We start from the raw sequence: 24,994 nt of genomic DNA, 5'->3' as shown, positions 1-24,994 counted from the left end.
ACTGCTGTGGTCCTGCCCTCCAGGCTTTGTTTTCATGACTGCGGAAATGACGTGACCATTGCCCCAGAGGTCTTGTGCCATATACCACTGAGGCCAGTATTGGCTGCAGAGGTCATTTCTGGTATGTAAGATGTCATCGCTGCCAAAAACATGCCTTCATGGCTGCAGAGGATTGAAGAAGTGGATTCTGAACAGTGTAAGTTTTTTGTATTTTTTTAATACAATATATTTACAATACACATATACATAAGTATGTAAAACACATATACATAAGTATGTAGCACCTGAATGCTGTATTCTGAACAAATACATCTTCATAATATTGCATAAAAATTATTTCACTTACACTTTCCCTAATTTGTGAGTCCAAAAGATAATTGTAAGGACAAAAAATAATGTCAGCTTCTGTCATTAGTTCACGAGCTGCATAGTAGGCGCAAGCACGAAGTCTTTTCCCAAGGCCTACAAGCTCTTCAATGTCCCATGCCTGATTAAATCCCAGTCTATACTGCAAAATGTTCTGCTCACTCATCTTTTGAGCACCGTAGTAGTAACGACATGATGGTCCCTAAAAATGAGAACAAAAACACATTAACAGAAGAAAGCACAGCGCCCCACCATTCATTCTTTCCTTCTTAAAGTAATCAAAATGCAAGGATTTTTAGCATCTAACCACATTAAATTTGAGTTATACCATTATTCAATCAAACCAATTAACGTAATGTCCAAGATAAAAAAAAAAAAAATAGGATTGTAATTTGTTCCCAGAGGTATTTATATAAAAGTCAGTGAAGCTGAAGGGGTTCTCTGGGAATGATTTTAAATGGCCACCAGCAAGAATGTGAGCAGGACTAGTTGTCTCTAGAGTTGAGTTCGGGGGTTTAAAGAGATTCTGTCAGCCAGATTTTAGCTATAGAGCTTTTCATATCATCATATCAATCTCCATTATCTAAATAAAAACATACTAGTCTTACCCCCACCTGTCTTTTCATTTTTGATAAAAATCGCTTTTATTTATATGCTAATTATCTTCATAAGGTGCCCAAGAGGCTGTCCCTCCGGCCGTTGGAGCCCAGCCGCACCCCTTATCTTGGAGCCCAGCGCTGCCAGCTGTTAATTATTCACTTCTCTCCTCGTTTATTTTTAATTTTTTGCAGTGCACTGTAATCTCGCGCATGCGCCATTGATACACAAGTTTGGGCCCGCACGGTGTCCTGGCAGCAGCCTCATCCAGGGGAATCGCGCATGCGCCAGCTTTCTGCGCACTTCGCTCGACCCGGAAAGGAAGAGCGGAGTAGCGCAAGCTCATCTGACAGGCGGAGGACTGAGGTGAAGCAGCGCGAGATTACTGCGCACTGCAAAAAAAAAAGCTGAGGAGAACAGTGAATAATTAACAGCTGGGCGGTGCTGGGTTCCAAGATAAGGGGCGCGGCTGGGCTCCAACGGCCGGAGGGACAGCCTCTTGGGCACCTTACAAGGTAATTAACACATTAATTAAAGCGATTTTTATCAAAAGTGAAAAGACAGGTGGAGGTAAGAGTAGTATATTTTTATTTAGATAAATGAGACTGATATGATGATATGAACAGCTCTGTATCGAAAATAAGGCTGACAGAATCCCTTTAAGTGAATTACATAATGGATTCCGTTGAATCCACAACGTAATTCAATGCCGGCATGCCAAACAAAATGCCTTTAGAGGCATGCCGTCATAATACAAGTGTATGGCTAGCAGAACGGAACCCTAGGGGCTGGCCATACACTTGTATTATGCGGCATGCCGGCATTGAATTACGTGATGGAGTCTGTGAGAACCTGTCAAATGGCAGCTTTGCACAACTTTAGCTGTCTCCACTGCAGAGTTGTCTAGGGGTGAGGGGGCGGGAGCTCACTCCACACTACAATAGATGATAATTATGAGATCCTGTCTATGATATGCCATCATGGCTGAGCAGCCTGACAGGAACACTGACCAATGTGTAGTACATGTGTTGCCAAAGTGCTTTATATAGTGAGGCCCCACCCTTAGCCAGCTCTGCAAGTGGTGACATCCAGTTCTACTCCCATTCTAGCACAGGTTGCTTGTGGCAATTTGAAATAATTCTTAGAGAACAGCTTTAAGGAAAGAATGCAAGAATAGCAGAAATGTTTCCAGCCTAGCAACCTCTCACAGATTTATATCAATGATCTTATGAAATTCCATTAGTTCAGAAAACAAGAACAGCAATTACAGAAAAAGGTACAAGGTTATTCTTCCACATTTTGCCATGATACAAATTTAGCATAAAACTGTCTATATACCAAATAATTAGAAGTTAGCCACACAGCCAGTTTGTTATGGCTCTGTTCACACTGCTGTCAGAGGCTCTGTTTGAAGCATCAAATGGCAATAACATCAGATTTAAGAGGAAGAATATTTTTCCCATCAAAATGATGAAAAACACAAACTCCATGGGGTCAGTCATATGATGGAAAAGCATCATGCTTTCCAGTGAAAATGGAAACCAAGTGTGAACATAGCCTAAGATATTGTGAAGCCATTTTTTATAAATATATATATATATATATATATTATTTTTATTTATTTTTTTAAACGTCAGCAGAATGACAATTGATCATCAGTTGCTGAGAAGCTAATTCACACAAGTGACAACCAATATGGGTGCACCTCCATTGGCTGAAACAACAAAAACAGAAAGCAAATATAGAAGAAAAATTGCATATACCGTAAATATCTCACTTTGGCTATGGCTCTAACCTGTCTAATGATTTATAAGTATACAGTCATTTTATGTTTGGGGAAACCCATTACAGAAAATATTTCTGTCTAAAATTATGAAGCATATTATTAAACATATCAACTAAATATTCCTACAGCAAAATGCTATTCCTCTCACAACTTGTCTGCTGCAGCAATAAAATTATTAATCATCTCAATATCCTGCTGCAGGAAATCCCGGCGCAGGAAGCGGTCCCTTTAAATCATTACCCTCCATAAGAATGCTGCCTTCATCTTGTCTTGGCTCCAGAGAAGCGTTAGCTGTAAGTAGCTTATGCTACAACAGAGAATCTGTTAGCAGATGCCCCGTCAAGTGACTGCATTTTCAAGAGGACATTCAGCTCGGTTTAAAGAGCTTTCACAAGCCGTGCCAGAAATACGGTTACAGCCCAAAACGTCTTTGTGCTGAAATGTCTTCAGGGCTCTATAAAATTCCTATAAACATTTTAGGATTCCCAAACCAATGAAGGAAATGCAAGGATGCTTTAACAGTCCAGTGGGAGCTGAGCCATGTTTTTCATAATATATACATATATATATACTGCATATACCTGGCTCAGAAAGAACTGGCTATAGGTATGTTATTTCTAAACCAAACGGGGTGCTTAACCCTTCTGTATATGTGAAAAACTATAACGGGGAAGTGTGACAGGCGTAACTTAATATTAGCTTGCCAAAGAATACAGGAAATGAATGCCAACCCTTTCTTCAGAGACAAACATAAGAGGTGCATACGTTTTCCCCTTGGCGAATTTATCATCGTAGGTGTATTTGAAGTTGATATGCTAACCTGCGCCAAATTTATGAACATGGCGCATGGGTTTTATAAATTTGGCCAACGTATAATCTTGTTTTGCTTATTTCAATGAAAGTACATCTGAGGGGTTACCTGGCGTGGAGTTGCGACTAGCTGCAACTTTTATTGCGACATTTTAAAAAGCTGCACTTCATAAATGTGACTTAAAAGTGATCTACTGCCAAAACCTGACCACCTTCTCACTCCACTTCTGAAAGTGGCATGGGAAGGCACAGGTCATCAAAAGTCACAAAATTTTACACAAAATTTCATATATGAAAACACTTGGACATTTTTACGCCATAAAACTGGCGTAGCAGATTTGATAAATGTCCTCTAATTGGAAAATTGCTAGTTACAGAAACAAACGTGTAATAGTCCACTATGCACAACAATAAGATGCTGAACTATTGGAAACAGTGTGGACCAAAAATAAGTTCATGTGCATGAGCCCTTACAGTGAACTCTGCAAATCAGATTTGGACAACCCTTTAACTCTTCAGACACAATATTAGTGAGTAGCACAAGTTTTCTCTTTTGTATTTGAAAAGAATGTTTCTACTATGCAAATTCTTTCGAAAACCAGTGCAAAAGAAGCGCAAGAAGATGATGGCACTCTTCTTACTACATTTGATTTAAAGCTACATGACAGAGGCCTGATTTGGTTCTCTAACATAAAATCATAGTTGGTAGGTACCACTTTGGTGTGTACTACTCTTTTTTTATATAAATTTTATTAGAAGTTCAAACAATACACTTATATAAAAACAACAACATAAAGATATCATTTTTCCCCAATAAACCTTACCCCCCCCCCCATTCATACCCAACCCTGCCTCTTGCGATGCGTCTCCAGTCTCCCCCCCCCTCCCCAATCAATAAACAAAAAGGGGGTGAGTAATGAGGGAGTAGAAGCAAGAAAACCATTAAAGTTCCATTCTGCCCAAATTTTTATCCATTTCTCCCCAGTGTTTCTATGTCTATATAGAATATTTTCATATCTCTTAATCTTCTTAACAAGGTTTAACCATATAGTAATATTTGGAGTATTTCGGGAAAACCATTCCCGGGTAATCAAAAGTCTTGCCAAAAACATTATCTTAATCAAAAGAGTCTTTTTATATTTTGGGCATTTCACTTTGGAAATGTCACCTAGGACCCAGCATTCCGCTGCATATGGAATCTCAATTTTCAATTCTCGGGTATTATAAATTTATGAATTGCACCCCAATATTGTTTCAACTTTGTACATGTCCAGAACATATGCAAATGATACGCCCCCGGTGCATCACAACGTGGGCAGTTAAAAGAATCCCTTAGACCACATTTATTCAACTATAAAGGTGTAATATAAGTTAGGTGTAAAATATTAAATTGAACCAAAACGTGATTATGAGAAACTAAACTTAAATTTCCCAATATATCATCCCGCTCTTCGAGACAAATTCCTGGACAATCAATTTGCCGGGCATTATGTCCAGGTAAGCTTATCTTACTAAATCGTGCTTTAAAGAGGACCTTTCACTACAATAAAAAATCTAAACTAAGCATACAGACATGGAGAGCAGCGCCCAGGGATCCCCCTACACTTACTATTATCCCTGGGCACAGCTCCGTTCTCCCGGCATAGGCTCCGGTATCTTCATATGTTCGGCTCAACTGGGAGGAGCCTGCTGGCGTCTCCTTCTCCCAGGCTGTAGAGCTGGCCAATCGCAGCGCTCAGCTCATAGCCTGAGAAAAAAAAAAAAACTCTTAGGCTATGAGCTGAGCGCTGCGATAGGCCAGCGCTACAGCCTGGGAGAAGGAGACGCCGGCAGGCTTCACCCAGTTGAGCCGAACATATGAAGATACCGGAGCCTATACCGGGATGAACGGAGCTGTGCCCAGGGATAATAGTAAGTGCAGGGAGATCCCTGGGCGCCGCTCTCCATGTCTGTATACTTAGTTTCGATTTTTTTATTGTAGTGAAAGGTCCTCTTTAAACAAAACTTTAGAAAGTTGTGAAATCTTAAACTTCTGACCTGTGTTTCCTATAAAGTTATTTAAAGGTATAGAACTATCTATCTCCAAAAGATCTTTTTTCTTTACACTCGCTAGTGCCGAACGTAGCTGAAAATACCTAAACTAAGAAAAAATTTATATATTTTCTCCAAAAACGAAAGTATATTCCCATTCCCAACCACTTGTGCAACATAAAAAATATAGTTTTTTTTTGCCAATACTGCTCACTAACCAATTCATCTAGAACTTGCAAATGATAATTGTACCAAAGCAGGGTGCAGCAAAGAGAACCCTTTATACCCAGCCGACCTCTGATGGTACTCCAAGAGTTAGTAAATAACTTCGTGGCAGCTCTATAATCCTTTTGATATTTAATTAGTTGGCCAGATTCTAATAGGGTAAACATATTATCGTACTGGGATTCCCTCACCAGAGTTCTACAAAGTGGGCTGTTTTTCCATTCACAGAAAAACCACAGCTGTGCAGCTATAAAATATCCCTTAAAACAAGGAAGGTTAAGCCCTCCCTGCTCCATTGGCTTATAGAAATACTCCAATATTAACCTTACTGTACTACTCTTAAAATGTCACCCAATCATTTATACTTGCATCCAAATCAAATACAAATCTTTGACTTTTTTCTTTTAGTATAGTTGTATTATTGCTGGTTAAAGGGGTGTTCTGAGAGTCATTAGCCATGCTTCATATACTGGGAACTTAAAGTGGTCCTGGAAAAATACTAAAAGTGGCCCCGTTGTATCACCATATCTTCCACCTGGTCAAGTGATAATGCCCACACTGAATATTTCCACTTCCATCACATAATCTGCTTTCTTGGTACTCTTCCCGTTCAGACAGTGTATGAGCACATCATTACTGACGTTACGTACAAAGGAGGGGTAGGGAGGACTGGATCCTCTCAACTAGTTCTGGAGCATGTAAAGTGGGTGGGCCAAGAATATGTACAGGGAGGTGTGTCAGCTGGCTAGGAAGTATGGAAATCGTAGACCAGCATGTTTGGTAACCATGTGGACCAGCAGTTAACAATGTCAACAAACCAACATGCACCCAGAAGACCCACCACAGTGAAAGAGGAGTCAATTTAGTGAAAAGGTTCATTGGGGAACATTATTTCACTATACATGTTACAGACCATTTTATCCCCCTGTGTGTGTGGGTTTCCTCCGGTTTCATCCCACAGTCCAAAGACACACTGATAGGCAATCTAGACTATGAGCTCCACTGGGCATAGTGAGTGATGACAATGGGGTAAATTTATCATGAGTGCAATATTTGAAGTCAGTTTTGCTTGAGTATGTGTTGTTGTACTTTATGCCACATTTATTAAATATCTCAAGTGATAAATCTGAAGTGAAACTTATTATCATGGGTAACCATGTCCACTCATATTTCAAAACTGTGACATGACAATAAAATAAAATACATTTTGCGCAAGTAGGCCCAAAAAGTCGTGAAAGCCCCAACTTGCGACTTTCTGAAGCCAGAATTCTAGAGTGAAGGCATAAGAAATCAAGACTAAAGTGCTGGAGAATATGTCAATACTATATAAGCAAAAGATAATTTTTTATTTTTTTGTGTGTATTGCTAAAAAGTATTGCTAATATTCTTTAATTCAATACTGTATTTGATACTACCTTAAAAACTTTTAGACTTTGGTTTCCCCAGGGGTGTTCTTATACAGAGTCACATAAGACTATTCTTCCAAATTCTCCAATACTCTTTCATCCATTCGCCTACAGCTCTGTATTTTCAATAAAAACCTCTAAACATATAAATTGGTGTATATATGTCAAAACTGCAATGAATTGGTCAACAGAGTCATGACTGTCATGTCCAGAGAGGAACATTTGTAAGGTAAGTAAGCAATTACATTTTCTGAATGTCCTTGTCAATATAAATAGCTATTAAAATTACTAAATTAAAATTAATAAATTCAATACATCCGAAAATTGGGTGCCAAAGAATATTGGTTAACTGGCCCCTGAATCTGTTCATTCAGCACATGGTATGAATAGGAGAGCATCCAGTAACACATCAACCTAAGTCACTATGTAAATGAATACAAGATAGGTGGAATGGATGGAAACTTCATCATCCATAAACCATAAGTTTGTACAAACGGCGAGGTAAAAGGTTTACATTAATCGGAGTTGTGGGGATATATAAAAATAATAGGTGGAAATCATAAAAATAAACAGAAGCAAGGTGTGAGAGAAGTGATAACAGAGTCCAAGTAAAGACACCGTGAAGAAGCTGTTATGTCGCTTTGTATCTTTTGCAGAAACGGGGACAGCTTTTCTTCCAAGAACAACAAGATAGGAATTTATTTTACTATCCATTTGGGTTTCGTTGCTTCTGTGAATAATGGAAAAAACATCAGTTCTATCCTTTTACTGCCATAACTGGCTATGGCGAAAAGGCTGCCAGATAGCTCTGTATTTTCCACGGAGGTGCCATATATAAGTGTGGGTTTTGTAACCCAGTAAAATGATTCCCAGGACATCTGAGCAGTTTGGTCAGAGTTTCTGTACTGCGCTAAACGGTGTGGCATGAGCCCAAGTTTCTTAATTTAGTGTACTTTAAAGTCAACAAAAATTAACAAAAAAAAAAAAAAAAAAACATCTGATGGATTTCTGGGAACTCCAGCAAAACTCAATCAACTTCTTTTGAGGCTTCAGTTTAAAGAGCATCTGTCACCAAAATGTTCTTTAGACCAATCTGTAATAAATATATTCTCCATTATAGGATTATTTTTCATTCATCTAATGTACACTGTCATCCGCCTGAATTTCATTATATGTAATTGAATTAAAAGTTTTGCTCAGTTAGGATTCAGTAAGATGTCACCCCTGTCCAGCCATCATAGAATACATAATTTAGCAGCTTCCTCCACACGGTGACAGCTGACTGCCCAGAGAACACGACTGGTCACAGATCTCATCTATGCTCCAGCCTTTAAATGGTCACTAACCTTCCAATTCCTTTTCTCTGATAAGATATATTACAAAGTTTCTTATATTCACCTGTACTATTGACTTTCGCAAAATTAGTTGAAAGGTTAGTGATCATGTGGTCAATAGGTACAGCAGGTTGGAAGGAATATCTGTAAGTCATCAGCTATCTAATGACTGTGGAAAGACAGGGGGGCGTGGCCGGAAGCTGGCATGAGCAGACGCGGTTAGCTGAAGCTCCGGACCTCATACCCTAGCTTTCCATTTATCCTGAAATTAACAAAAGCCAACATTTCCACACCGAGGGGTAAGAGATCGGGTACATCTCGTGTACCGAAAATGTCCCGAAACAAGGCTCTTACCGCCGCAGAAAAGCTTAAAGAGTTTGCCCGCTTGGATAATCAAGATGGCGGCGGAGCGGGAACGCAGTCACGCGCATCATCAGCCTCTGGGGAATCGCTAATGGAAACGGAGGAAGCGACCCAGGGTGAACCATCACTCAAACAGGTGACGGAGCAGTTACTTCTAGCCATTACAACCGGCCAGTCTTCTTTATCCGGAAAGATGGAAGAGGTGAAGGTGGACATAGGCCTTCTAAGGGCTGACATGCAGAACATGCGTGAGCGCATAAAAGAATCGGAGCAGAGAATCTCTGTTGTGGAAGATAGAGTGAACCCGATACCTGCGCAAATATCCGACTTGGAAAAGAAAGTAGAATTTTGGCAGCAGAAATGCGATGACTATGAGAATCGCACGCGACGCAATAATTTGCGAATAGTTGGACTTCCAGAAAGAGCAGAAGGTACTGACCCCGGTACTTTTGTTACTACATGGCTGAAGTCTACCTTTCCTGACGCCACCTTTTCCAGTGCGTTCATCGTGGAGAGAGCCCATAGAGTTCCCGCCAAAGCACCGCCACCAGGAGCCCCTTCACGCCTGTTGCTGGCGCGATTGATGAACTCCAATGATAGGCATCGTATCCTTCAATTGGCAAGGCGTAAACAGAATATCTGCTTTGAAAACGCCACGGTCATGCTCTTCCCGGATTTTTCCGCGGAATTACAAAAGCGCAACTGTGGAAAGACAGATTTGCCTACACTTAAGTGCACGTTAGCTTTTGGTCCTATTAGGTCTCAAATTACTGATAAATACTTTGTGGGTCCCAGGAGCTTAGGTGAGTCCCCTCCTGCAACTCACTATTCTGTGTCTGGCTAGAACAAATATATATTTTAGCCCTGAATACCATTTTTTCATGCTACAGCCTTCCTGCCCTTGATCTCTGCATCAGCTCACTTGAGCAGGACACTTGGGGTGCATTCACATCACAGTTTAGTTTTCCGCTCTTCTGATCAGTCAAAAAAAAAACTGTAAAAAACGGAACCTGTTACATCAGTTACGCATAGGATTGCTTAAGATCCGTTTTTTTTACAGGATCCAGTAAAAAAAATGGATCCTATTGCATCAGTTGTCATCCGTTTGAGATCAATTTTTTTAGATGGAAACAAAAGTACTGCATGCAGTTTTTTCCCGTGTAAATCTTAGACGGAAATGGCGCAAACGGATGACAACTGATGCAACAGGATCCGTTTTTTTTACTGGATCCTGTTTTTTTTTCCCTCTCTCTCTTCTTCTGCCAGCAGGCTTTGGTCTGTACTGCAAAGCATGCTGGGTTCAGTTTTCAAACACATGTGGAAGCTGAGGAAAAAGGAAGTTCTACATGTAAATATCCTGTGCAGATGAAATAATGCAGAGAACAGAGTATGCAGTGCAATATGCAGTGCTTGGGTTACTGAATGCAGATTTTTTTTTAAAGATCATAATGGGACTGGAGAATCTGTTAATCGTTGTGTTATCTGTAGAATTTCTTCTAACTTGCTAGACAATGCATTTGAGCCCTTACAATGTAAACTGGAAAATCTATCCACTGTAATGCTGTGGACCACTAGCCCAGCGTCTTATACAACCACAGCTGTTATTCAACAGAGGGACCTACGTAAACACCTATTCTATCTACAGAAACCATTTAATATGGAAGATACAGTATAAAATGATAAAGTTAATAATATAGCAGGTACATTTTTCACAAAACTGCAGCCTAGTTAAAGGGGTATTCCGGTAGGTAAAAGTTATCCTCAATCCACAGGATAGGGGATAACTATCAGTTTGGTAGGGGTCCTACCGCTGGGACCCCCACCGATCACGAGAAGAGGGCCTCCTACCCCCTGAAGCTCCCCTTTAAAGAACAGAGTAGCCGGTCACACATGCATGCAGCCACTCCATTCATTTCTATGAGAGTTCTGGGGATAGCTGAGAGCTGTATTCCGCTATCTCCAGAACTCCCATAGAGATTAAAGTGTAACTGCCGTTTCATTTTTTATTCCCTAATGGTATAGTACACCCTGCTGTATAAGTGTTTTTGTTTTGATTTAAAATTTGATCATTTTCAGTATTACCTGCTAATAACTCCCACAAATGCATGCTACTTTCCTATTCAGCAGCTCTCATCTCACAGCGTTACCATGTGCAGTCCGTCTTCTCAGTATTATAACAAGAGACGGACGGAGGAGCTCAGCAGTGACAGCCTGCAACTGGTCTTCTTTGAAAGCTGACAGTCCAGGCTTTCATACAAGACCAGCTCTAGTCCAAGCAACAGAGGAGAAATCACTGTTAGAAATAATCGCGGGTAAAATCTACTTTTACTTTCAGCTTCATTCACGGCATCCTGATTTCTATCATTGATATGTTCCCCTGTACTGAACAGTAGGGATATCCCGATACCGATACCGGACAATTGCACGAGTACATGTACTCGTGCAAATGTCCCCGATACCACTGCGGATACCTGTGCGCCGCTTCTAAATGTGTCTGTGTCCGTCCGCGGCCTGCTCCTGCATCTCACACAGCAAATACAGCTTCAGAGGCAGCAGCAGGCAGTGTAATAGGAGCCTACAATGGAAGCTAGCCCCGCCCCTCCCCGCACTCCAACCAATCAGAGGCAACCAGCACTGACTCACAGCACAGGGGGAGTCGCAGGGACTCAGAGAATCGTCTGAGAGTTTATTAGTTAAAAGAATGGAATGAGTCAGAGACTGTGTCACCGGGTCCCTGCCAGGCTTCCTGCTCTGCGGCTCCCTGTAAGTCCGTCCGGGGGGAAGGGGGGGCATTATTAGCATAGCATGTAGTGGTGCTGTGTGTGTACAGGGTGCATGTAGCAGAGCAGGAAGTCTGGCAGGGACTCGGTGACAGTCTCTGACTCATTGGATTCTTTTAACTAATAAACTCTCAGACGATTCTCTGAGTCCCTGCAATAACTATACATTGTAATTACATCACAGTCTGCTCCACTGCATTCACTGCAGCAGAGCTGTGTTTGCCAGGAGCGAGTCCCTCTTGACCTTCGGTTCACTTGAGAGCCGACTCCTTGTGGCCCCCATACAGTATAACGTCTCCTTGTGGCTGCCCCCCATATAGTATAACATCTCCTTGTAGCTGCCCCCCATACAGTAGAACATCTCCTTGTGGCTGCCCCCATACAGTATAACGTCTCCTTGTGGCTGCCCCCATACAGTGTAACGTCTCCTTGTAGCTGACCCCATACAGTATAATGTCTCCTTGTAGCTGCCCCCATACAGTATAACGTCTCCTTGTGGCTGCCCCCATACAGTATAACGTCTCCTTGTGGCCGCCCCCATACAGTGTAACGTCTCCTTGTAGCTGCCCCCATACAGTATAACGTCTCCTTGTGGCTGACCCCATACAGTATAACGTCTCCTTGTGGCTGACCCCATACAGTATAACGTCTCCTTGTAGCTGCCCCCATACAGTATAACGTCTCCTTGTAGCTGCCCCCATACAGTATAACGTCTCCTTGTAGCTGCCCCCATACAGTATAACGTCTCCTTGGGCTGACCCCATACAGTATAACGTCTCCTTGTAGCTGCCCCCATACAGTATAACGTCTCCTTGTAGCTGCCCCCCATACAGTATAACGTCTCCTTGTAGCTGCCCCCATACAGTATAACGTCTCCTTGTGGCTGCCCCCATACAGTATAACGTCTCCTTGTGGCTGCCCCCATACAGTATAACGTCTCCTTGTGGCTGCCCCCATACAGTATAACGTCTCCTTGTGGCTGCCCCCCATACAGTATAACGTCTCCTTGTAGCTGCCCCCATACAGTATAACGTCTCCTTGTGGCTGCCCCCATACAGTATAACGTCTCCTTGTGGCTGCCCCCATACAGTATAACGTCTCCTTGTGGCTGCCCTCATACAGTATAACGTCTCCTTGTGGCTGCCCCCCATACAGTATAACGTCTCCTTGTAGCTGCCCCCATACAGTATAACGTCTCCTTGTGGCTGCCCCCATACAGTATAACGTCTCCTTGTGGCTGCCCCCCATACAGTATAACGTCTCCTTGTGGCTGCCCCATACAGTATAACGTCTCCTTGTGGCTGCCTCATACAGTATAACGTCTCCTTGTGGCTGCCCCCATACAGTATAACGTCTCCTTGTGGCAGCCCCCATACAGTATAACGTCTCCTTGTAGCTGCCCCCATACAGAATAACGTCTCCTTGTAGCTGCCCCCATACAGTATAACGTCTCCTTGTGGCTGCCCCCATATAGTATAATGTCTCCTTGTGTCTGCCCCCATACAGTATAACGTCTCTTTGTGGCGCCCATTCAGTGTAATGTCTCCTTGGAATGTTATAGTTCTGTTTTTGGGCCTTTTGGTTGGTCAGTGGTCAGAAAATACATGTGTGTGTATTTTATTGTTAAAATTGGTATCGGTGAGTACTTAAATAAAAGTATCGGTACTCGTACTCAGTCTTAAAAAAATGGTATCGGGACATCCCTACTGAACAGATTTATGTCATTCTGGTATTGTCTAAAAGCCTAGAATATCAGCTTTCAGACAAAAGCCCAGACAATACCAAACCAGAGATAAAGGCAGCTAAGCAGCCCTAACCCTGTCAGTCTGGAAGAGAATGAGGGACAGCTTGCTATTAAGAGGTTAAAAGAAATGCTTAGGGCTCTTTCACACTTGCGTTCTTGTCTTCCGGCATAGAGTTCCGTCGTCGGGGCTCTATGCCGGAAGAATCCTGATCAGGATTATCCTAATGCATTCTGAATGGAGAGAAATCCGTTCAGGATGCATCAGGATGTCTTCAGTTCCGGAACGGAACGTTTTTTGGCCGGAGAAAATACCGCAGCATGCTGCGCTTTTTGCTCCGGCCAAAAATCCGGAACACTTGCCGCAAGGCCGGATCCGGAATTAATGCCCATTGAAAGGCATTGATCCGGATCCGGCCTTAAGCTAAACGTCGTTTCGGCGCATTGCCGCATCCGACATTTAGCTTTTTCAGAGTGGTTACCATGGCTCCCAGGACGCTAAAGTCCTGGCAGCCATGGTAAAGTGTAGCGGGGAGCGGGGAGCAGTGTACTTACCTTCCGTGCGGCTCCCCGGGCGCTCCAGAGTGACGTCAGGGCGCCCCAAGCTCATGGATCATGTGATCACATGGATCACGTCATCCATGCGCATGGGGCGCTCTGACGTCATTCTGGAGCGCCCCGGGAGCCGCACGGACTGTAAGTATACCGCTCCCCCGCTCCCCACTACTACTATGGCAACCAGGACTTTAATAGCGTCCTGGGTGCCATAGTAACACTGAACGCATTTGGAAGACGGTTCCGTCTTCAAATGCTTTCAGTACACTTGCGTTTTTCCGGATCCGGCGTGTAATTCCGGCAAGTGGAGTACACGCCGGATCCGGACAACGCAAGTGTGAAAGAGGCCTTACTGATTTAATGTAATCACAGCGCTTGTCTCTGGTTAGCTGTATGTGAGGATACACACTGCTCTGGGTACTGTGGGAAGTTACCTGCGTTCTGATTGGTACTGGCAAAGATCATCACAAGAGGAACAGCAGAGGCCATCTTAGGAAGTTGCTAAAATAGAGGCACAGAGAAATATGGTTGCTAAGGGCTAAATACAGACATCAGAAAGGTAAAATTAGCTGAAAAATGCAGCTTCATGAATATCTTCCCTTCAGCATCACATATGTTAGGAATTTCATTTTTGGTAGGGAAATGCCAGTTACACTTTAATGGAGTGGGTGCCCACATGTGCAACTGGCCGCTCCGGTCATTTCAGGGGAGCAGTAGGGGGCCTGCAGGGGGTACAGGGTCCCTGTTCGCTCGTGATTGGTGGGGGTCCTACAGCTGGGGATAGCTTTTACTTACCGGAATACCCCTATAACACACTGCTGATTTAGTATTTTTAAATATTTCATTCAACTCTTTATTAGGTGGGGTCCAAAAAAAATCCTATTTTTAACATTCTGCTGCAATGCCTTGTAGATTAGTTTATCCAGAGCTTCAATGAGCCAATGTGTTATCCTATGTCTTGTATTAACTTCTGATGTTACCCAACAAGCTACACTCTCCCTGCTAGCCATCTGTAGTCCGAATTGATCCGAGGCCTGGTAAGAAAAGGAAAAAGCTCATCACTCAACAGTGTAACACAAGCTGACTGAACAGTTGTTGGTTCTGTTATCACACATTATCAGGCTTTACTCCCTATTATCAGTCCATCAGCTTAACTGATTAACATAGAAGCTCTGGAGTCACACACCGCAGCTAACAAATTAATTACCTGTCATTACGCATGCATGCTATCCCAAGATCTTCAGATCACAAGAGATTAAAAAACACAGTCCTTATCATCAGAACACTGTAATGATATGTTCACATGAATGATTTTTAAAATCCAACAACACAATTCTTTTCAGCTCATTTTTTCGTGCAGTTTTTGCAGCTTTTTTTTTTTTTTAACCAATGGTTGTTTACTTCAATACAAAACTACATTCTTTGTTTGTGGTTTTTGTCACGGATCAGAGCCAAAAACATGCATAAAACAAAGAAAACGTACGGAGCTGGTTCTTTTACGCTGGGTTCACACGGGCGTTGCGGGAAAATGTGCGGGTGCGTTGCGGGAACACCCGCGATTTTTTCGCGCGAGTGCAAAACATTGTAATGCGTTTTGCACTCGCGTGAGAAAAATCACGCATGTTTGGTACCCAAACCCGAACTTCTTCACAGAAGTTCGGGCTTGGGATCGGTGTTCTGTAGATTGTATTATTTCCCCTTATAACATGGTTATAAGGGAAAATAATAGCATTCTGAATACAGAATGCATAGTAAACTAGCGCTGGAGGGGGTTAAAAAAAATAATAATAATTTAACTCACCTTAGTCCACTTGATTGCGTAGCCCGGCATCTCCTTCTGTCTCCTTTGTTGAACAGGACTTGTGGTGAGCATTAATTACAGGAACAGGACCTTTGAAGACGTCACTCCGGTCATCACATGATCCATCACCATGGTAAAAGATCATGTGACATATCATGTGATGACCGGAGTAACGTCATCAAAGGTCCTGTTCCTGTAATTAATGCTCACCACAGGTCCTATTCAACAAAGGAGACACAAGGAGATGCCGGGCCGCGATCAAGTGGACTAAGGTGAGTTAAATTATTTATTTATTTTAACCCCTCCAGCGCTGTTTTACTATGCATTCTGTATTCAGAATGCTATTATTTTCCCTTATAACCATGTTATAAGGGAAAATAATAATGATCGGGTCTCCATCCCGATCGTCTCATAGCAACCGTGCGTGAAAATCGCACCGCATCCGCACTTGCTTGCGGATGCTTGCGATTTTCACGCAACCCCATTCACTTCTATGGGGCCTGCGTTGCGTGAAAAACGCAGAATATAGAGAATGCTGCGATTTTCACACAATGCACAAGTGATGCGTGAAAATCACCGCTCATGTTAACAGTCCCATAGAAATGAATCGGTCGGTATTCAGTGCGGGTGCAATGCGTTCACCTCACGCATCGCATCCGCGCGGAATACTCGCCCGTGTGAAAGGGGCCTTAATGCTTCCCATTCATTTCATTGGGAGATTCATGGTGGATTCCGCCCCAGAGTAAGGCATGCGGCTTCTTTATTCCACATGGAAAAAAAGCAAGTGTTCCTGTCAGGACAGGTTCGCATCACGTTTTTGTCACACCAAAAAACTTATACATTAACAGATGCCTCAGACAGATATCCTACCGTGGTTCATGTGGTTCTATTGTATAAAAAAAAAAAAAAAAAAAAAAAAAAATGTTAATGTATGATTTTTTTGCTGGACTTTGCAGGATGGCAAAACGTGGCACACTACGCTTTCCTATCCTGCAAAAAAAAAAGTATATGTTAACATATACATTCCATTTTTACAATGGAACTCTATGGTGACGGATGCCACAGTATGACATCTGTTTGAGGCATCCGTTAACACAGTGTTCCTTGACTCCAGTCCTCAGTGTCCACCTATGGCCTCATGCACACGGCCGATGTTTTAGTCCACATCCGAGCCGCCGTTTTGGCGGCTCGGATGCGGACCCATTCACTTCAATGGGACCGCAAAAGATGCGGACAGCCCCGGTAAAAAAATATAACATGTCCTATTCTTGTCCGCGCTTTGCGGACAAGAATAGACATTTATATTAAAGGCGTCCGTGCCGTTCCGGAAATTGCGGAACGCGCACGGACGCCATCCGTTTTTTGCGGATCCGCGATTTGTGGACAACAAAACACACCACGGTCGTGTGCCTGACGCCTAACAGTCATGTTTTCAGGATTTTCTTAGTATTCAGCAGGTGATAGAATTAGTGTCAATGCATACTACAGGTATTCATTCTGTGGGATATTCTCAAATCATGACCTGCAGGTGGGCCCTGAGGGCTGGAGTTGGGGAACACTGCGCTAACGTATGCGTTTTTTTGTGTACGTTAAAGGAATGACAAAAACCTGCCTTATGTGCCCGATCTAGCACTTCCATTATTTTCGCTGTTCTGCTCATCTAATGGAGCAGAACAACATAAATAAAAAGTGGTGGTGTGAACGTGCCCTAAGAGGTGGATATTTATGTGGGGGAACCATTACTAGTCTAAATAACAGTAGACAATTACAGTCAAGTGGTAAAGTACAGTCCAACATAGTGGATCCTCCCTGTACTTTACAACTATAATAGCCTGCCTGCATTCACTACACACTGCACTACATATATCACATGCTGCACTACATGCATCACACACACATCAATACATTGCTGCGCTGTCACTTTGTACTGCACGTCAAACTGAATGTCTGGACTGTAGTTCTCCACCACTCTGGAACTCCACTCCTCTTCAGCTCCACTGCTGCCATGTTCACCGATGTCCTCGGACACAATACCCCCCCCCCCCCCCCCCCCTTCACTCTCCTGTGCAGCAACTCTCAGGAGCTAGTCCTTCCTCCTTACAGCTCCCGCCAGCTGCAGGACACGATACCTCTCCAGCAGACCGCCCAAACCATCCAATAACAAAGTTCTTCCCATTCATTGCTCTGCTAGATTTATATCAAGCTGACGGCTCAAGGGGAGGGTCTTTTCTGCTGCAGCTCAGGGGGCGTGTCCATGCTCCCCCTATCACAGCTCAGGAGGCAGTTGAAGGATTAAACTGAGCATGTGCGGCCTTCGCAGTGAGCAGGACAAAGAAAAAAAAACAAAAAACAAACAAACAGGTGGCGCTATACAAATACATTTTACTCGAATACCTTGGTGGCTATGTTACATTTTTAGGCCTCTTGCACACGACTGTATGGCCTTTTCGATGATTTGCAGTCTGTTTTAAACTGATCCGTTTTTTTGTTTCAGTAGTGTTTCCGTTTCGGTTCTGTTTTGCTGTTCCGTTTCCGTTTTTTGCGGATCGCAAACCGAAATGGAAGCATGGCATATACAGTAATTACCGGTAAATAGAAAAATTGGGCTGGGCATAAAATTTTCAATAGATGGTTCTGCAAAAACAGATACGGAAGACATACAGATGCATTCCGTATCCGTTCCGTTTTTTTTACAGCCCCATTGACTTGAATGGAGCCACGGAACGTGATTTACGGCCAATAATTAGACATGTTCTATCTTTGAACAGAACGGAAAAACGGAAACGGAAGGCATATGGAGAACATTCTGTTTTGTTTTCTTTGCGGACCCATTGAAATGAATGGTTCCATATACGGACTGGATATGGAAAGAAAAAAACGTAACGTAAACGAAAAAAAAAAGTTTGTGTGCAAGAGGCCTTAAATATATGCAAGTACAAAAGAAATCAGATCTAGGTGCTGGTTTGAAATCTAGAATATTTTTTGTTGGACAACCCTAACACACACAAACAGAACACCTTCAGTTTTTATCATTCACTGACTTGAATTTGAAAATAAATAAATAAATGACTTCAATAAAAAAAAAAAAAAAAAGGTCCTTTCCTTCATATGTCCATCATGTTTGACAGGAGAAAAAGTCCTGCACACAATGGTATTTCTCCAGTCAAAAATAACAAACACGATGAACACATATTTTTTCCAGTTTTCTCTCCTTTAACGTAAAAGAATAATGGAAACCATTAGCACGGATGTGAACCTAGCCTTACATATTTTTTCGCTAAAGTAAAAAATAAATATGTAAATCAGCCGATGGGTAAAGCAAATCCGAGCGCTCTGCCGAGTACCATATGTGCTTGAGCGCCATGCTCGAGTCTCCTCCCCGGACGTTTGGCGCCTTTTAAGCAGCCAATATACATGATGGTAAGCATTGCTATCACTGTAATGCCATTAGACATGTTTTCTGCAGGCATTACAGTGATTGCCTGGCCGGAACACGTCATCTAGTGCTATATAGCATCCGGTCACGCGGGTTCGGCTCATTGCGAGTCAGGGAGAGCTGCTGTTAGGAAGGGACAGAGCGAGTGTAGAGCGAATTTGATCTCAAACCTTTCAGAGACCCAAAAGTCCTTTTAACCTCTTAAGGACATAGGGCGTACAGGTACGCCCTTGTGCCCTGGTACTTAAGGACACAGGGCGTACATGTACGCCCTGCGTATTTTCGATCACTGCCGTGCGGCTGGCACTGATCGGAACCCGGTGCCTGCTCAAATCATTGAGCAGGCACCTAGGCTAAATGCGCGGGGGGGTCTCGTGACCCCCCCATGTCGGCGATCGCGGCAAACCGCAGGTCAATTCAGACCTGCGGTTTGCTGCGATTTTTGCAGTTTCTGGTCCCCGCGGTCCCTGACCGCGGGGATCAGAAACTTTATATGCCTAAAAAAACGTTTTATTCACCCCCCCCCTGCACCCCCGAATGATTTTATGGTGGCGGGAGGTGCAGGGGGAGGGTTGCGGGCGGTGTGGGCGGTGCGGCAGGCGGGATCGCGATCCCCCGCCCGCCTCCCCTTGTATAATCGTTGGTTTCTAGTGGGTATACCAGGGTGCCAGCACATTGCTGGCACCCTGGTATAAACGGCTGACATCTGCGATGCGATGTCAGCCGTTTAACCCTTTCCATACAGCGGTCCGTATGGACCGCTGTATGGAAAAGGTTAACAGCGCAGGGAGCTCCCTCCCTCTCCCATCGGGGGGCTGCTGTGCCTTTGCAGCCCCCCGATGGAGAGGGAGAGAGCCCCCAGACAGCCCCCCGAGAGATCCCCTCCTTACCCTTCCCCTTCTGCGAAGTTCTGACCAGAACTGAGCAGACGGGGAAGGTTCCCATGGCAACAGGACGCCTCTCAGGCGTCCTGCTGTCCATGGTGCTGAACAGATCTGTGCTAAAAGGCATAGATCTGTTCAGTGTAAGTAAAATACAGTGCAGTACAATATATATTGTACTGTACTGTATTATACAGACATCAGACCCACTGGATCTTCAAGAACCAAGTGGGTCTGGGTCAAAAAAAAGTGAATAAAAGTGAAAAAAAAGTAAAAATCAAAAAACACATTTATCACTGATAAAAAATGAAAAAAATAAAATTCCCTACACATGTTTGGTATCGCCGCGTCCGTAACGACCTGATCTATAAAACGGTCATGTTACTTTACCCGAACGGTGAACACCATAAAAATAAAAAATAAAAAACTATGATGAAATTGAAATTTTGCCCACCTTACTTCCCAAAAAAGGTAATAAAAGTGATCAAAAAGGTCGCATGTACGCCAAAATTGTAACAATCAAAAAGTCATCTCATCCCGCAAAAATCATACCCTACCCAAGATAATCGCCCAAAAACTGAAAAAACTATGGCTCTTAGACTATGGAAACACTAAAACATGATTTTTTTTGTTTCAAAAATGAAATCATTGTGTAAAACTTACATAAATAAAAATAAAGTATACATATTAGGTATCGCCGCGTCCGTATCGCCCGGCTCTATAAAAATATCACATGATCTAACCCCTCAGATGACCACCGTAAAAAAATAAAAATAAAAACGGTGTAAAAAAATCCATTTTTTGTCATCTTACGTCACAAAAAGTGTAATAGCAAGCAATCAAAAAGTCATATGCACCCTAAAATAGATGCCAATCAAACTGTCATCTCATCCCGCAAAAAATGAGACCCTACTTAAGACAATCGCCCAAAAACTGAAAAAACTATCGCTCTTAGACTAGGGAGACACTAAAACATTTTTTTTGTTTTAAAAATGAAATCATTGTGTAAAACTTACATAAATAAAAAAAATTGTATACATATTAGGTATCGCCTCGTCCGTGACAACCTGCTCTATAAAATTACCACATAATCTAACCTGTCAGATGAATGTTGTAAATAACAAAAAAAAAACGGTGCCAAAAAAGCTATTTCTTGTTACCTTGCCGCACAAAAAAAGTGTAATAGAGAGCAACCAAAAATCATATGTACCCTAAACTAGTACCAACAAAACTGCCAACCTATCCCGTAGTTTCTAAAATGGGGTCACTTTTTTGGAGTTTCTACTCTAGGGGTGCATCAGGGGGGCTTCAAATGGGACATGGTGTAAAAAAAAACAGTCCAGCAAAACCTGCCTTCCAAAAACCGTATGGCATTCCTTTCCTTCTGCGCCCTGCCGTGTGCCCGTACAGTAGTTTACAGCCACATATGGGGTGTTTCTGTAAACTACAAAATTAGGGCCATAAATAATGAGTTTTGTTTGGCTGTTAACCCTTGCTTTGTAACTGGAAAAAAATATTAAAATGGAAAATCTGCCAAAAAAGTGAAATTTTGAAATTGTATCTCTATTTTCCATTAAATCTTATGCAACACCTAAAGGGTTAACAAAGTTTGTAAAATCAGTTTTGAATACCTTGAGGGGTGTAGTTTCTTAGATGGGGTCACTTTTATGGAGTTTATAATCTAGGGGTGCATCAGGGGGGCTTCAAATGGGACATGGTGCCAAAAAAACAGTCCAGCAAAATCAGCCCTCCAAAAACCAAACGGCGCACCTTTCACTGTACGCTCCGCTGTGTGCCCGTACAGTAGTTTACGGCCACATATGGGGTGTTTCTGTAAACAGCAGAGTCAGGGCAATAAAGATACAGTCTTGTTTGGCTGTTAACCCTTGCTTTGTTAGTGGAAAAAATGGGTTAAAATGGAAAATTAGGCAAAAAAATGAAATTCTCAAATTTCATCGCCATTTGCCAATAACTCTTGTGCAACACCTAAAGGGTTAACGGCGTATGTAAAATCAGTTTTGAATACCTTGAGGGGTGTAGTTTCTTAGATGGGGTCACTTTTAGGGAGTTTCTCCTTTAGGGGTGCATCAGGGGGCTTCAAATGGGACATGGTGTAAATAAACCAGTTCATAAAAATCAGCCTTCCAAAAACCAAACGGCGCACCTTTCACTCTACGCCCCGCTGTGTGGTCATACAGTAGTTTATGGCCACATATTGGGTGTTTCTGTAAACGGCAGAGTCTGGGCAATAAAGATACAGTCTTGTTTGGCTGTTAACCCTTGGTTTGTTAGTGGAAAAAATGGGTTAAAATGAAAAATTAGACAAATAAAATGAAATTCTCAAATTTCCTCCCCATTTGCCAATAACTCTTGTGCAACACCTAAAGGGTTAACAACGTATGCAAAATCAGTTTTGAATACCTTGAGGGGTGTAGTTTCTTAGATGGGGTCATTTTTGGGTGGTTTCTATAATGTAAGCCTCGCAAAGTGACTTGAGACCTGAACTGGTCCCTAAAAAGTGAGTTTTTGTAAATTTCTGAAAAATTTCAAGATTTGCTTCTAAACTTCTAAGCCTTATAACATCCCCAAAAAATAAAATATCATTCCCAAAACAATTCAAACATGAAGTAGACATATGGGGAATGTAAAGTCATCACAATTTTTGGGGGTATTACTATGTATTACAGAAGTAGAGAAACTGAAACTTTGAAATTTGCAAATTTTTCCAAATTTTTGTTAAATTAGGTATTTTTTGGTGCAAAAAAAATTATTTTTTTGACTCCATTTTACCAGTGTCATGAATTACAATATGTGACGAAAAAACAATCTCAGAACGGCCTGGATAAGTCAAAGCGTTTTAAAGTTATCAGCACTTAAAGGGACTCTGGTCAGAATCTTCAAAAAATGGCCTGGTCCTAAGGTGTAAAAAGGCTGTGTCCTTAAGGGGTTAAGGACTATTGTTAGAGGTGGCAGCAAAGTTTATTTTGGGGGTATTATTTTTTTGTGTCAGGGCGACCGTTAGTGACATTCATTTTCTGCATTCTACAAACTCTGCTTGCTGTGACCAGTGAGAAGCAAATCAGCACTGATATCTAGGCCGTGTGTGACGCCTATATTTAATCCAAATTGCAGTTACAGTCAGTTTCTGTATTGTTCAAACTCTGCTTGCTGTGACCAGTGAGAAGCAAATCAGCACTGATATCTAGGCTGTGTGTGACGCCTATATTTAATCCAAATTGCAGTTACAGTCAGTTTCTGTATTAAACAAACTCTGCTTGCTGTGACCAGTGAGAAGCAAATCAGCACTGATATCTAGGCCGTGTGTGACGCTTATACTATATTTAATCCAAATAGCAGTTACAGTCAGTTTCTGTATTATACAAACTCTGCTTGCTGTGACCACGAGAAGCAAATATACACTTATTTCTAGACAGTGTGTTAGGCCTATATTTAATCCAAATAGCAGTTACAGTCAGTTTCTGTATTATACAAACTCTGCTTGCTGTGACCAGTGAGAAGCAAATCAGCACTGATATCTAGGCCGTGGGTGACGCCTATATTTAATCCAAATAGCAGTTACAGTCAGTTTCTGTATTATAAAAACTCTGCTTGCTGTGACCAGTGAGAAGCAAATCTACACTGATATCTAGGCCGTGTGTGAGGCCTATATTTAATCCAAATTGCAGTTACAGTCAGTTTCTGTATTGTTCAAACTCTGCTTGCTGTGACCAGTGAGAAGCAAATCAGCACTGATATCTAGGCCGTGTGTGACGCCTATATTTAATCCAAATTGCAGTTACAGTCAGTTTCTGTATTATACAAACTCTGCTTGCTGTGACCAGTAAAAAGCAAATCAGCACTGATATCTAGGCCGTGTGTGACGCCTATATTTAATCCAAATAGCAGTTACAGTCAGTTTCTGTATTATACAAACTCTGCTTGCTGTGACCAGTGAGAAGCAAATCATCACTGATATCTAGGCCGTGTGTGACGCCTATATTTAATCCAAATAGCAGTTAGTCAGTTTCTGTATTATACAAACGCTGCTTGCTGTGACCAGTGAGACCGTGGCTCAGGGCGCTTTGCAACTGTGCCTGCTGCCAGAGCACAAGGAAAACAGTCATCCACGATACCTAGCTTCATGTCCCATTTTGCAGGGCTTCGCAAGACAACACTCTTGAAGTCAGACCAGTGCGACCAGGTGGTCGGTTGGATTGCAGCAGATAATGCTTCCACTGGGTTAAGCACCACCCTGTCTTCCACCAAGTCCAGTCTCAGTAGCAAACAGTCTGGTCAACAACACAATCCTCACCCTGATCATCCTTCCTCCCACCATGTAGAGTCTGGCCAAACAAGGGATCCGGTACTCGGATGTTCCGAGGAGCTATTTTCACCCCCATCACTTAATTTGGCCCTCTCCCCAAGCACTCTTGAAGAGGGACATGAGATCTTGTGCCCTGATTCGCAACCTCTAGAGCCTTCACACTCACAAGATGATGTGTTTAAGGAGGTGGATGATGACGAGACACAGTTGCCAACAAGTCAACCACAATTACTGTCTGCAGAGGTTGATGAAGAGGATGATATACCATTGTCAATCACTGAAGTTGTGTTGGGGTCAGCAAATGAGGAGGATGATCGGAGTGGGTAGGTTGAAGAGGACTTGGTGGACGATGAGGTCACTGACCCAACATGGGAAGGCGGAAACTCGAGCGAGCGAGGACAGCAGTCCTGAGGGGGAGCGATCTGCAGCACCGTAACAGGCTGGAAGAGGCAGTGGGGTGGCAACAGTGAGAAGGCGGGCCACGCCAAACAGGCTCGCAAGTGTTCCACGGAGCACCCCCTTGCGGAAATCTCCCTTGCCAAGGGGTAGATGTTCCGC

General features: G+C 42.7%; 1 protein-coding gene across 2 annotated transcripts in view; it reads right to left on the bottom strand.

The window, feature by feature from the left end:
* The window catches only part of BRIP1 (BRCA1 interacting helicase 1), a 357,704-nt gene that overhangs the window by 197,583 nt on the left and 135,127 nt on the right, over positions 1-24,994 (bottom strand). Inside the window, exon 8 of one of the 2 annotated variants that reach the window (XM_040424676.1) lies at positions 347-568. The exons of the other annotated variant lie outside the window; for it this stretch is intronic. Coding sequence (XP_040280610.1) covers positions 347-568 — 222 coding nt within the window. The remainder of the gene's footprint in view (positions 1-346; positions 569-24,994) is intronic. 2 annotated transcript variants of the gene reach the window in all.

This window comes from Bufo bufo, chromosome 3, assembly GCF_905171765.1.
Source record: "Bufo bufo chromosome 3, aBufBuf1.1, whole genome shotgun sequence".
Lineage (NCBI taxonomy): Eukaryota > Metazoa > Chordata > Amphibia > Anura > Bufonidae > Bufo > Bufo bufo.
Note: the sequence above shows the minus strand (reverse complement) of the source record. Positions and strands in the feature narration are given on the sequence as shown.